Genomic DNA, 14070 nt, shown 5'->3' on the forward strand with positions numbered 1-14070 from the left:
ATGACGATAGCAAACTTATCGGCCTATATGATGCAGGGCTATCGGGTGACTTATTTGGTTTGAGTAAAGGAATTGTTTTCGAACATTTCCATGCAGTAGGAAAGTATGAACATTTAAGACAGGAGTTTAAAATAGTTGTTAGGAATTTTTTCCCTTTCCTGCTTAAATTTTTTAAACTTTTATTGTTTATTTCGTCCAAACCAGGAGATTTTCTGACCTTCAGTTTTTTTTAAAAATGCCTCGGTTTGAGCAACATTTAAGTAACAATTTTCTTCAATATTACTGTTTATGTATTGTATTTCAGACAAGGATATGTTTACTTCACAAATAGTTTCTGTGTCGCTAAGATTATTGGTTAGGTTGTGATTAGTTTCAAAATGCTTAGCTATTATGTCACATTTATCCTTTTGTGAGTAGAAAAAATGAATTGTTGTGGTTTAATGTTGGAATGTTTTTAGTTGTCCGACGTAAAACTTTAGAGATTTTCCATAAAGGTTTAGAGGAGTAATCTAATTCGGATAACATATTATTCCAAGACTTGTTTTTAAAAGTCAATAATTCTTTATTGATGATTTTATTCAACCGATTCATTTGACAACGGTCTGATTCTTCTCTGAACCTATTAAAATTCCGTTTGTATACGTTTCTGTGTTGTATTAAAGTTTAGGAACGCTGTTGTCGATTGCAGCTTTAATGACGTTAGTAAACTTTTCAATCGTCCTGTCGATTTTGGTTGTGTCGTCACATAATGCGATTTTTTTTTATATTTTATTTTGTAAAAAAGCCTAAAGGCCAATGAGATTTACAATATGCATGAACTTATAGTACCTACTCCAGATTATGACAATATTAATTTACATAGATATATTTACCATATAATTGCAATTAATAATATTTGATTTTTTGTAGATAATAAATAATTTTATAAAGCAGAAAAAATTTTGTTCTCAGTTTAATTGAAGTTGCCGCAAAATGCGCTTCCGAAAGGTTGAAATAGATGTGCAAAAAATTTTTAAGTTATTGGGAAAGGCATTAAAGAGACGAGAAACCCTAACCCGAAAGGACTTACCCATCCTTCCAACTAAACGAGGTATTAGAAGGCTTGTAGTCCGAGTAGAACGTGCAAATGTAAACGAATTAACAAGAAAGTTAGGACATTGAAAATTAACAATTTTATAAAAAAGTACTTCGGAATTAGAAATATGTTCGTTTATAAACCTTTTATATCTTTTCCAATTTGCTCTATTATAGTCAAAATGTAGTGTTTCAGCTGTTACTGCATTCGCGTTGAAATCGCAGATGACTGATAAATGGTCCGAGCATAAATCATTGATAGTCTTTATAGAAAGCACATTTTGGGATACGTTTGTCAGAAAAATTTCAAGGTTAGATGGACGTCGTCTTGCATCTTCCGGGATATAAGAATTGTTTGGAGAAAAAAGTATTTGTAGGTCGCGATGCTGCAGTTTGTCGTATAATACATTTCCCCACGAATTGTTTCTAGTGCATCCGCAATAAGTGTGTCTGCAGTTGAAGTCTCCTCCTAAAACAAATGTGAAGGTAGGATCTGTTAACTTTCGCAAGTCCGATGAAAAACGTTTCCTCAACTCCGCATTTGAACTTCCTCCAGGAAAATAACAGGAGTAAACGTATAAATACTCATTTCCTCTATCAATTTTTATTCGGATATTTTCAATATTTACAGTATTTAGAGGCGGTATTAGTTGATGTTGGATATTTTTTTAATGAGAATAGCCACTCCGCCTCCTCTACTACCTTCACGATCCTTTCTATGAACATAGTATCTTGTGTTTTTCAATGAATGATTTTTATTTAGCCATGTCTAATTTAAAGGCAAACATCGTATTTGCCATTTGTGTTTATTCAGTAAATGTATTAATTCTTCATTTTTATTTCGAATGCCTCTCGCATTCCATGTCATTATTTTCAGATTTGTGGAGCTCAATATAAAAATTTAAATGCTAAACTTGTAATGACCTCAAATTGGTCCGCTTTCGAATTGCATTTGCTTAAATTTGAAATTAGTTCAATAGTGAGACTATTCATTTCATCTATTGAAAATAAATAATTGTTTGGACGATTATTGATTTGGGGAATAGCCCACCCAGATACGGTCGGAATCTCCGGTAGATTGAGATTATTAGTGAATTCTTTGTTGTAATTAAATTTCTTGTTAAATTGAACTTTTGGCTTCTTAATACTGGGAGTTTCGTAACGTTTCCTCAGTTCAATATACTTAGAGCGGCTAGGACAGTCAACTGACGACGATTTGTAATTGCCATTGCAATTTGCACATTTTTCAATTGTTACATTACATTCAGTACTTTTGTGATTTCCTGCACAGGTAGAGCAAAAGGTCTTGACTTTACAACGATTGGATCCATGACCATACATTTGACAGTTATAACACTGTGTAATTTTACCTTTGTTGGGTTTCTGGTATTCCTATCGGATTCTTATACGATTTATTGAAGAATAGGTTTGACGGATCTCCTTTAAAGTTATTGTTTTCCGTTGGAAATAAACAACATATATTATGTTTTCGTTGACTCCATCCTTAGCCTTTCTGATGACAAGTTTACATCCATACATTTTAAGCCCATTTCATTTAAATGTGTTTTAACCACATTTGGGTCCATTTTCGTTTTTGGGGACATATGAAAAATATTCCAAATTAAAATTATTGTCGAGTGCATCACACATGACATTCAAATCTTCATTCTTATTAAGAAAAAGTTTTAATCCGATGCAGATTTTTCGTATAGAGTACGACGAAATATTTAATATTCTGCACATTTCATGCATAACAGTAGGGGAGACTGGGGCACCTCCGGCAATCGCGATTTCGATATGAAGCTCTCAACGTACATCACTAGTTTCGATACATCGGTATAGAATATCGAAATAAATAACTGACACAAAGTTTGTAATTTCTAGCTAATAAGCTTATTTAGATACATGGGTTTTTATATTTTTATAGATGTTTCTGTAATATTTCAATTTCATTTCGTAAGTATTTCGTGTATAAAACTTTTTAAATTTTTAAGACAATGTTATTAAAAAGTGGTTAACTACGATGTGTTTTATTATAGAAATATTTAAAAATACAAAGTTTTTACAAAACTGATCGAAAAAAATTAAAAAAAAACTATAAAAAATACATTCGGGGTAGATTCGGCATTTTAAAGTGGGGCACATTCGGCCATATACAGATTGTGCAATATTATTTCCTTAAAATGTTTTTGAGTTTGTTTTTAAAACTAATCCTTTAATATGCTTCGAAATTGCATATATAAGATCAAACGTGCTTGTATTGACGAAGAGGTGATAGAAAACCTCTACTTCTTATGGTGTGTGCGACCTTGAGATGTAAACGTCTGCCGCTAGAAAATAAAGTCCTATAATTCAAACATTGTGTGGCGTACTAAAACCAAATAGAGCCTTTAGAGGATCAGAATTTGAACCAGACTGATAGCGATGACAATTACCCGGCTATGACTACGGTGCCGAATGTGCCCCATCAAATGCCGAAGCTGCCCCGGGTTGGGGCACATTCGGCAAATTTGACTTTTTTAACAAAACTGTAAAATTTTTTAACTAATACTATTATTTTTTATCTTTTTGGTACTAGTTTTTATAATTAAGTGTCGGAGGACAATAATCAGCCATAAAGTTGTTATATATGTTGAATAAGTTCTGAGATATAGAGCTCTAAAAAAGTGCCGAAGGTGCCCCAGTCTCCCCTACTATATTTTAAGTGTTTTTTGTTTTGTTATATGAGGAGAAATTCACGTCTGCACAATACGGTATATACTATACGACTGAATAAGCTAACATAATCTCGTCCATTTTATGAGTATCAGGAATTTATGGACAGTTTTCCACACATAACGTAAAATATGTGGACCATTCGACGAACGGGGATATAACATTCTTTATTGTTTGTAAAGTAAATTGTCAACAACATTTTAAATATTACATTTCGATTTCAAAAATGGCCCTTAAATTTAGTCTTTTTTAATAATATTACTTGAATTTTTATTATTAAAAAAGACTAAATTTAAGGGCCATTTTTGAAATCGAAATGTAATATTTAAAATGTTGTTGACAATTTACTTTACAAACAATAAAGAAAAAAGTTTAAAACCATATGATTGTCACTTACACCTTATTAAATACACCTTGGGCCGTACCTAATTTATTGCGCTCCCTACAAAAATAGTCACCTTCTAACCTTTATAGGGTTTGAAAGACGTCCGTATTACCATGGTACAATAATACAAGGTAGGGTAGCTTGAGGTGAATAACAAAAAAGCAACTATTTCAATATATATATATATATTTCAATCTATTTTGAATTTATTTGACATTGTATTCAAAACAATACACACATACACAAAATATGTATTTTGATTTGATGGAACAAGCCACCTTGAGAAAAAATTGTAATCAGTTGGTAGCTGTGCCCTACCTTGTAATAATTATACCATGCGTATTACCCAAATAAGCAAGGACTTTATTTGCATATGTGCCAATTGAAAACGGCGAAAATGGATGAAAATATTTTTTTAATAGATCGAAAAATGTTTACATTTATAGAAAAACAAATTTTTCAATGACTGGAATTCTATTTTCGAATCCATATCTTCAAGCAAATAATACAAACCGCAATACAAAATTGAAAATTTATTAAATTAATCCACATATTTTTAGTTTCTATTGGAAATTTCAAATTTCCTGAATGTTTTGTTTTTATTTTCAACAAAAGAAAAAAAATAAAAAATACGTTCTGTCAAAGTTGAAAATTTTCAACTTGAAATTTTTTTCGTTCGACGTATTTCGATAACATTCGATAAATACATGTGTTTTACTTTTGTGGTGAAAAACGTCGAACGAGCTAGATGAATTTTAGGTAGTGCTCTTATATTTTTATAAGCAATGCGTATTTGGCTAATATTCATTGAAATACATAAAAATAACTTTTGAGGTGAATAAAATCGTACGCATACGCATGAATTTAGGTACGACCCTTACACAAAAAATTCTTGCGTTTTTATTCACCTCAATTTGAGTTTCTATAAAAATAAACGTTTTCGATCAATTAAAAAAAGGTTTTAATCCATTTTCGCCGTTTTCAATTTGGCACAGATGCAAATAAAGTCATTTCGTATTTGGGTAATACGGACGTCTTACAAACGCTAAAAAGGTGAGTATTTTTGTACGGAGCGCAATAAATTAGGTAGGGGAGACTGGGGCACCTTCGGCACTTTTTTTTTAGAGCTCTATATCTCAGTAATTATTCAACATATATAACAACTTTATGGCTGATTATTGTCCTCTGACTCTTAATTATAAAAAATAGTACAAAAAAGATATAAAAAAATAGTATTAGTTAACAAATTTTACAGTTTTGTAAAAAAAGTCAAATTCGCCGAATGTGCCCCAACCCGGGGTAGCTTCGGCATTTGATGGGGCACATTCGGCATCATAGTCATAGCCGGGTAATTGTCATCGCTATCAGTCTAGTTGAAATTCTGATCCTCTAAAGGCTCTATTTGGTTTTAATACGCCACACAATGTTTGAATTATAGGGCTTTATTTTCTAGCATCGGACGTTTACATCTGCAGGTCGCACACACCATCAGAAATAGGGGTTTTCTATCGCATTTTCGTCAATACAAGCACGTCTGATCTTATATATGCGAATTCGAGCCATATTAAAGGATTAGTTTTAAAGACAAACTCAAAAAAATTTTAGGGAAATAATATTGCACAATCTGTATATGGCCGAATGTGTCCCACTTTAAAATGCCGAATGTACCCCGAATGTACTTTTTATAGTTTTTTTCATTTTTTTCGATCAGATTTGTAAAAACTTATATTTTTAAATATTTTTATAATAATACACATCGTAGTTAACCACTTTTTAATAATATTGCCTTAAAAATTTTAAAAGTTTTATACACGAAATACTTACGAAATGGAATTGAAATATTACAGAAACATCTATAAAAATACAAAAACCTATGTATCTAAATAAGTTTATTAGCTAGAAATTTCAAACTTTGTGTCAGTTATTTACTTCGATATTCGATACCTATGTATCGAAACTAGTGATGTACGGTGAGAGCTTCATATCGAAAACGCGATTGCCGAAGGTGCCCCGATGCCGAAGGTGCCCCAGTCTCCCCTACGACCCTAAAATTTCAAATTGGTTGAAAAATACTTGAGTTGACATTCATATCCATAAATACTCAGTAAATCAAAATTCTAAATAAAAAGGTCTCTCAATTCGCACTTTTAATGAATTTTTGTGTAAAAAGATTGGAGATTTGTATTCAACGTACATACAGAATATTTTGACAGCGTGTAGCAAATTATGACTGTAGATATCGATTAAGTTATTGTTCCACAATAAATTTCGATACGATCATACTTATTTTCATGGCATAATTACTCATGGTAGTCTCATTTGAGAAATTAATAATATCAACCCTTTTTGGGGCACATCTATCAAATTCAAATTGTTTGAAAAATAAGTTCCATAAAATTTTATGCATGTTGATTGGCATATTTAAAAGAATTAAAAATTTAGATTTTCTAAAGATTTTAAGTATTTTAAGATGACAAATTTTCTTCATAATTGCATATAAATAAATATGATATGTACAGACATGCTTATTTTTTAATCCGAACTTGCGGTCAATAAATTGTAATGTTTTTTTTTTTGATCCACATTGTTCATAAGCTATATTTACAGATGCCACAGCTAATATTTTTTTGATCCACATTGTTCATAAGCTATATTTACAGATGCCACAGCTAATATTTACAGATTATAGAGGCTGGGAACTTCAAAAAATTAAACATTTTGTAATTATTGCCATTGAACATGTGTTGTGCGTACATTTCGTAGGATAATATTTCCATTTAAATTTTGAAAGCTGAATTTTGTCAAAAGTAAAATTATGAAAAAAAAATTAAATTATATACCTTCATGAGACTACCTTGTATAATTATGTCATGACTTACTGTATGATACTATCCGATCGGAATTGTTCAATAAAATTGTTCGATTTTTCGAGAGTAACAGTAATTCATCTATCAAAAATAAAAGTTCTCTGTTGGCCAAAATATTAAAACATTTTTTTAATTTTTAACTTTAAATGTTAAATAAATCAAAAAGTATTACATATTCATTGTACATAATTCAAATGTTTTGAACAGTACTATGAATGTACATTGTAAATGCATGCACCAGGCATTACCAAAAACAGAGCGAGTTATTGATTACGAACAAAAAAATGATCATTGTCGTATTTGTAATAATGTTTCAAATTGTGTTTACTTGATTAGTTTATACTTGATTTTTTTGCAGTTTGACGCAGAACAGCTAACTACATTTTCTACATTTTATGATTTCGTTTTTGCAAAAATGATTTCTCGTTTTTCTTATGTAGAATGTTTTCCGCGGCCCATTAAAAGAAATTATCATAAAATGCACGGATTTGGTTTTTTATAAATTAACTAAAAACCAAAAATATGTTGTATCACAAAAGCAAAAACAAAAATAAAAGAAAGGCATACACAAATTGGCAAATGTTTTCAAATGATTTTCATTCTTTAAATAACAATGCTACAAACGATGCCACAAAATAGTGATTTGAAAAAATGTTGAACGAAATCAGCTACTAACGTTTCTTAAAAAGTATATAACGCATATATTAATAAGTAGTGTTGAACTGCTGTATTCAAATATTCATTGTACATAATGCTAATGTTTTGAACAGTACTGTGAATGTACATTGTAAATGCATGTACCAGGCATTACCAAAAACAGAGAGAGTTGTTGAACAAAAAAATAATCATTGTCGAATTTGTAATAATGTTTCAAATAGTGTATACTTGATTAGCTGTGTGTGTATTTTTTTTTTTTTTTTTTGCAGTTTGACGATGCATTTCAAACGTATGAAAGGTTGGTGAAATTTTCCCTCCAAACGTCTCAGCTTGAGAAATTAGAACGCTTGCAAGATCCGAGGGATTTGGATAACGTTCTAATGGAGATATTTGAAAAATCAACTAGTATACCAAATGCGTACGGCCAGTGTCACGATCTAAATAATGCTACGACCGGTTTTCTTGAATTGATCGTTGATATCTTCCGGGATGTGTGGCAATTGACACAAACATCTGAGGTATGTGCTTTGATGTTGTGTTCAGTTTCAGTCGAAATGCAATCATATTACTCTTTTCTGAACATGGTTGTATCACAATATGTAATTGATATTTATGTATTATGCTACCAGATTCGCTTTCTCTTGATTGTTGCAATTGTTATCTTCTTTGGATGGGCTTTGAACAAACGGTATCGGATTGGATTTGTGGCATTACTTGGAGGAGGTCTATTCATGTTTGGATATATGCACACATACTTGGAGTGCAACCGGGTAAGAGCAACCCAAACAAAAATGAATTTGCTTATTTTGAGTTATTTTTTTTGTATTGTAGGAATTGGAAGTTAACGAAATGCTGGAGATATTAGATCGCAATAAACAATCGTCGACAGATGATACCCAATCTGGTTTTCTTAAGTATTTAAAAGTTTTCTTGCCTTTTTCAAACTCGCAAAGTTCTGACCAACGTGATGCTTTAAGGTGATTTGAAAATTTAAATTTGATTGAATGCAACAATTAACAAACATTTAATTTCATTACAGAAAATCAACAAAAATTTCTTTAGGTTTCTGTCGGCCAGATCATGTTCTCATTATGTACTTCAATGATATATTTTTGAAATATCTAGAAGTTTTATTGGAACAATGTACGAAAACACTGACCACTTTAAGGGAAAATTTATCGTTCCCATCCTATATAGTAGCATCATTTTTCTTAATTAGTATTATTGGGTTTGTCATTAAACTCACATTTCAATACATTTTGAGTCCCGCCATTTGGTCAAATGTAAAACAAAATAAATCGAACATACGTCAACATGCCCAAAATGCGGCCTTAACAGAAGGCAGTGCAAATACACCTGCTGATCACATATCTGGAGAAAATCTAAAATTATTGTTAAACGCTATAAATGCAGCTCCTCTTCGTCAGATACCAATGAGCACTGTTTCAGGTGTGGAAGAAATCCAAGAATGCATTGAGGCTCCCCCTACAAAAGCGAAAAAAAATTTAAACGTGGCTGGCGACAAACAGACTACATCCGTTAGCCAGAATAACAATAATAAAGCAAAGGAGCCGTTCGAAAAAGTTATACTAAATGTGAAACTGGAGGACGCGCCAGATGAATAATAATAAAGTTTTATTGTTAACCGTTATTTATACCTTGATCATTGATAATTTAATTTTATATACTTTTAATTTTGTCGAATAAACTTTTTACGATTTTATTATATTAAAAATGTTTTTTTCTCTTCTGGGTGGCATGCTATTCAGGCCCTAACTGTTATCGTCACATTAATAGTCTTTAGTTTAATTTTTTAATTGTAATTTTATTTTCAACTATTATTATAGGTTGCACGTTAGTTAGTAGTAAATACATGATCGTTTGTTGTCATACAGAAGTAATAACTTCATTTACAATAGCATACGTTTAGTTGACTCACCGGAAGTAAATATATAAATAAAAACTAAAGCAACTGAAATTCCAAACTGACTAAACTTATAGTGAAAGGTTAATTATTCACATATATATGAATATTCATCCGATTGAAAGGGGTTAATTTTCAAAATCAAAACTATTTTGATTTTCGTGCTGCATGAAATTCTCACACATACATTCTGAGGGTCGTACATAAATTCATGCGTATGCGTACAACTTTATTCATCTCAAAAGTTAAATATTTCAATGAATGTTACCCAAATACGCATTGTGTATAACAGCCCTACCTAAATTTCAATTAGCTCGTTCGACGCTATTCACCACAAAAGTAGAACACATGCGATCGGATCTACGCTCTGGAACGGCCCGGCCAAACCATGTATTTATATGAATGTTACCGAAATACGTCAACATACGAAATTTAAAAATGGAAAAATTCAACTATGATTAGTTCGCTAAAATATATGCATTCAACGTGTTTAGGTAATACGGGCGTACAAAACATTTTGCCATAGTGGGGAGGTTGAATTTTTTTGTACGTCTCGTTGGATTTTAGGTAACGTTGATAAAATACAAAGTTGAAAAAATTCAACATTGATAATGCGTATTTTGAATTTTTTGTTTTTTTGAAAATTGAATTCCAGTCATTGAAAATGTTGTTGTTTTTATAAATGTAAATATTTTTCGGTTAATTAAGAAAATGTTTTCATACATTTTCGCCGTTTCCAATTGACACACAAGTAAATAAGGTCCTTCCGTATTTGGATAATGCGGACGTTCAGCAAACCCTATAATGGTGAGAAGGTGGGTATTTAACTACGCAACGCACTGAATTTAGGTACGACCTGAAACTGACTAATACTACTTAAAATGCTGTCATGCATACCCTATGGGTGTGGGGTCCTTGAGGCTTTAATATTAAACTTCAATTAATCCGAGAACATAAACATTTTCCCCTGAGTCGGATTCCAATAATTTGGTCTGTTCCAGTACTTTTTTAATGGTAGAGCTAGTAATTTCAATTTTAGTAAATATGCCAAAATTAGATGGCAATACTTCAAAATCAACATAACAGCCAATCAGAAGTAAGCATTCCTGTTTTTACTCGGCCAAATTTCTCGAGTTAAAAGTTTACAAAGAGAACGTCATTTTGTTTTGCGCTCTCTTAAATTTTATTCAACGTTTTACCAGTTTTGTAGGTTCAGGAACGGTTTTCGAGTAAAAAATTGCAAAACTTGTAAAATTAGTAGATTCCTTTAGGTTCTGGAACGGAACTAATATTAGCCTTTCGATTTTTTCAGATGTAAAAGGGCTTTCTTGATAGTTTCCTGCCATGTAGACCTGCTACCACAACTCGCCCACGCTCTGTTCTTGATATTATATCCAACGATAACCCTCTCACTAATTGGGTTGAATTCTTATATGGGTAATTTTTACTGTTATGAACATTTTTTGATCAGAACAAACTGACGTTTTTCCCGGCCTCCCTCCGTGATGAACTTTAACTACTCATATAATTGCATAAAACCAACATATAATTCGAGAGATATCTCGGAATTATTTATGGAATATTTCTTCAAAATAATTTTCTATGATAAATTATTATCACAATCACTGCTAATTAGCTGTTTTATCGGTGCACGTTATTTGTAACTAAAAATAACTAAATTTGCTTTAGTTTTGTCCAAGCAAAAATTGAGACAATTTCCTTTTCCATACATTATTTATTTCAAAATTAATTTTGCATGTATGCTTTTGTTCTCTTTCTTTTTTAAGTAAATAAATTACCCTTTTCAAAACTGAAAAAAACGAACACGATATGTTTATTTTTGAAAAAGTTATTCAACATTTATTACATTTGCAATTTCAGTTGTTTTTGTTTTGGCCACCAGTGCATATATAGATAGGGCGCTTAACGATTACTTTATTTTGGTCGCTAGCATACCGAACATTTTTGTTAATTATAACGAATCTATAAACAAATAAACATTTGCAGTTATCGGCAATCATCGGTAATTTTTTACGTTAAACACATACAGAATTGCACGCGTGTACGCAAATAATTAATTATATCATATCCAATTAAACGTATGCCACTGTATTTGTTTCTGTTTCAATATTATATAATTGATAAGTTAGCATTATATGTAATATTATTAAATAGGGATGCTTTGCAAAGTGTTTTTGTAGTACTATTAATATGTCAATACATTTGTATAAATTGAAACATATTCTTGTTATATATCTTAAACTACGCATGGGAAAGCTTGTTTGTTTTTATTTTTGGTTTATATATCATTACTGTCGAAATAGTTTCTTAAAGACGCTTAATTTAAAAACATTTTTTTCTCAATGCAGGTATGTTTTTGAAGCAAATCGATCCAAATGCAGACCTAAATAAATAGTTTTGTAACTGTTGTGTTTATAAATTTATTTTTTATAATATATAACATTGTTTGATTTTATATTTGGAAAAAATAACAAAAAAGTGTAAGCATTTTTATATTTGTATATTAATATAATGTGTACATTTTTAATTATTCGTTGTATTTTAATGAAATCTTAATATTGTTTTTTTTTACAATGTGTGCTGTGGTTGCTCTTAATCAAATGTTCTGCTTGGGAAAATATTTTTTTGTATGCGAAGCCATAGGTAAATAATAGGTTTCGTTTTTACAATTTATGCAAAACAAATTTCGTAATAAAAAGGATTGGTCCTCTGTCGACATATTCATTTAAAAAAATAACTACAGAAATTATAAATGAAACGAGCCCCATAACAATAAGAAATCGGAGTGATATTTTTAAGCATACATAATAGATCGGGACATTGTATCGTTTTAAAACAGAATAAATAATTAAAAATAATAAAGTTTCTATTTTTAAATTACTAATATTGAAAAGTGCTGCAGGTTTTGGAAATGATCACATATTGCACTTTGTTTTGGCAGAAAATCGAGAAGGTGAAGAACCCATACTATGACCGATTATTTTTAACAAATTCAGTCGATACCTTGGACTTCACGCTTTATGTTTAATGAAAGCAAATTCGATTTGAGGATATGTTTGCATAAAACGTGTTTTAAGAAAATGAATTATAAGTTTTGCATACGATATTATTTAACTCATTATGTTGCCATTTATAGCAATAATGTTTCCGTTCCAGAAACATTTTTAAACGGGGACGCAATAAAAATTTCAAATTTAATTATTTTTGTAAAATAAGAAGTTACTCAGAAATCTATGTTGTTTTAATTTTTAGCTCCAGTCCAGTTGTAGGGGCCTATTATTATGTTGACAGTATTGGTGCATTTTTCCTGTGCATTCCAATAGAATGTATGCATGTATTATTTTCGTCTTTGTTTTCATTTTTCATTGAGAACGCACTGCCCTATTTTAGAACAATAGTAAGCAACGTTTCTTGATGGTCGGAAATCGAAAGAAATAGCGTAGTGTAATAAAACTATGAGCATTGTTGATTATAACTAAACATAAATACAAGGTCGTTCGAATTTGTGTGTTTTCCCCAAAAATCCATTATTCGTTACATAATTGGTATTATTGACATTTTGTTTTCATTTCAATATTATTATGCATTAAATATGTATGTATATATTCAAAAGATAATTAAAGCTTGGATGATTTTCAATTCTTATCGGTAATAAAGTAAACTAATAATTAAATCTACCTAATTTATGCCCATGTAGGTATATATAGTGTATATTTCAATTACGAATATTACAATATATTAGTATAATATTATCGTTTGTTTCCTATAATTGATTTAAATAAATTTCTAAATAAGCAAAGACAGCAATATTTAATGTCGGATATTAGGCTGAAGTTCGTCATTTCCCAATAAACGTGTATTTGAATAATAACAAAATTCGCCTAATTTTTGCTTAAAAGTGAGTTACTTTTGATGTTGTTTTGTGTGTGTGTGTTTTTTTTTTTATTTGTGTGGATACGTTTATGTTGTTTGGTATATACATATGTATATACTAATATATGCGTACATGTGTATGCAGTCTCCTTTTCATACAAATATTCAGCAAGCGGTTAATTACAATCATACGCACATATCGCTCATTTGCTGCAAGATCGGCATAATTTAAAAAATGCTTTTGCAGAAAGTGTGTTTTAAGTTTTCAATCTCGCGCCTTACAAGGAACAGAGGAACTTCTTCAGCATCTCAATCCGAGTGTGCAATAGATATTGATCTGAATTTTTTACACAACATAAAGTCGTTTAATTAGCGGACAATTCTCCATCACTAACTCAAAAATCACAATTTTTTTATTTATGCCGGTCTTGCAGCAAATGAGCGATATGTAGCTAGGTTGTCGCATATTCATTAATAACTACTTATCGTGATCTATGAGACATATGCTTGTATTTTCATTGAAAATATACTAAACAAATCCCGATAAACTAGTT

General features: G+C 30.7%; 1 protein-coding gene across 1 annotated transcript; it reads left to right on the plus strand.

The window, feature by feature from the left end:
- LOC133325326 (uncharacterized) lies at nt 1–9323 on the plus strand. The gene is made up of 5 exons (XM_061534110.1): nt 1–45; nt 7968–8216; nt 8328–8468; nt 8530–8675; nt 8738–9323. Exons 1-5 carry the CDS (start codon nt 1–3, stop codon nt 9321–9323), a joined length of 1167 nt encoding a protein of 388 aa, XP_061390094.1.
- The last annotated feature ends 4747 nt before the right edge of the window (nt 9324–14070 follow it).

This window comes from Musca vetustissima, unplaced genomic scaffold, assembly GCF_032173495.1.
Source record: "Musca vetustissima isolate MV318-11 ecotype Yass unplaced genomic scaffold, APGP_CSIRO_Mvet_v1 utg470, whole genome shotgun sequence".
NCBI lineage: Eukaryota > Metazoa > Arthropoda > Insecta > Diptera > Muscidae > Musca > Musca vetustissima.

Bases quoted from the DNA above. Each gene is read 5' to 3' on its own strand.
- LOC133325326 (XM_061534110.1), top strand. From the start codon at position 1: ATGACGATAGCAAACTTATCGGCCTATATGATGCAGGGCTATCGG. The intron at 46-7,967 runs GTGACTTATTTG...TTTTTTTTGCAG, and splicing joins ATATGATGCAGGGCTATCGG to TTTGACGATGCATTTCAAAC. The intron at 8,469-8,529 runs GTAAGAGCAACC...TTTGTATTGTAG, and splicing joins CATACTTGGAGTGCAACCGG to GAATTGGAAGTTAACGAAAT.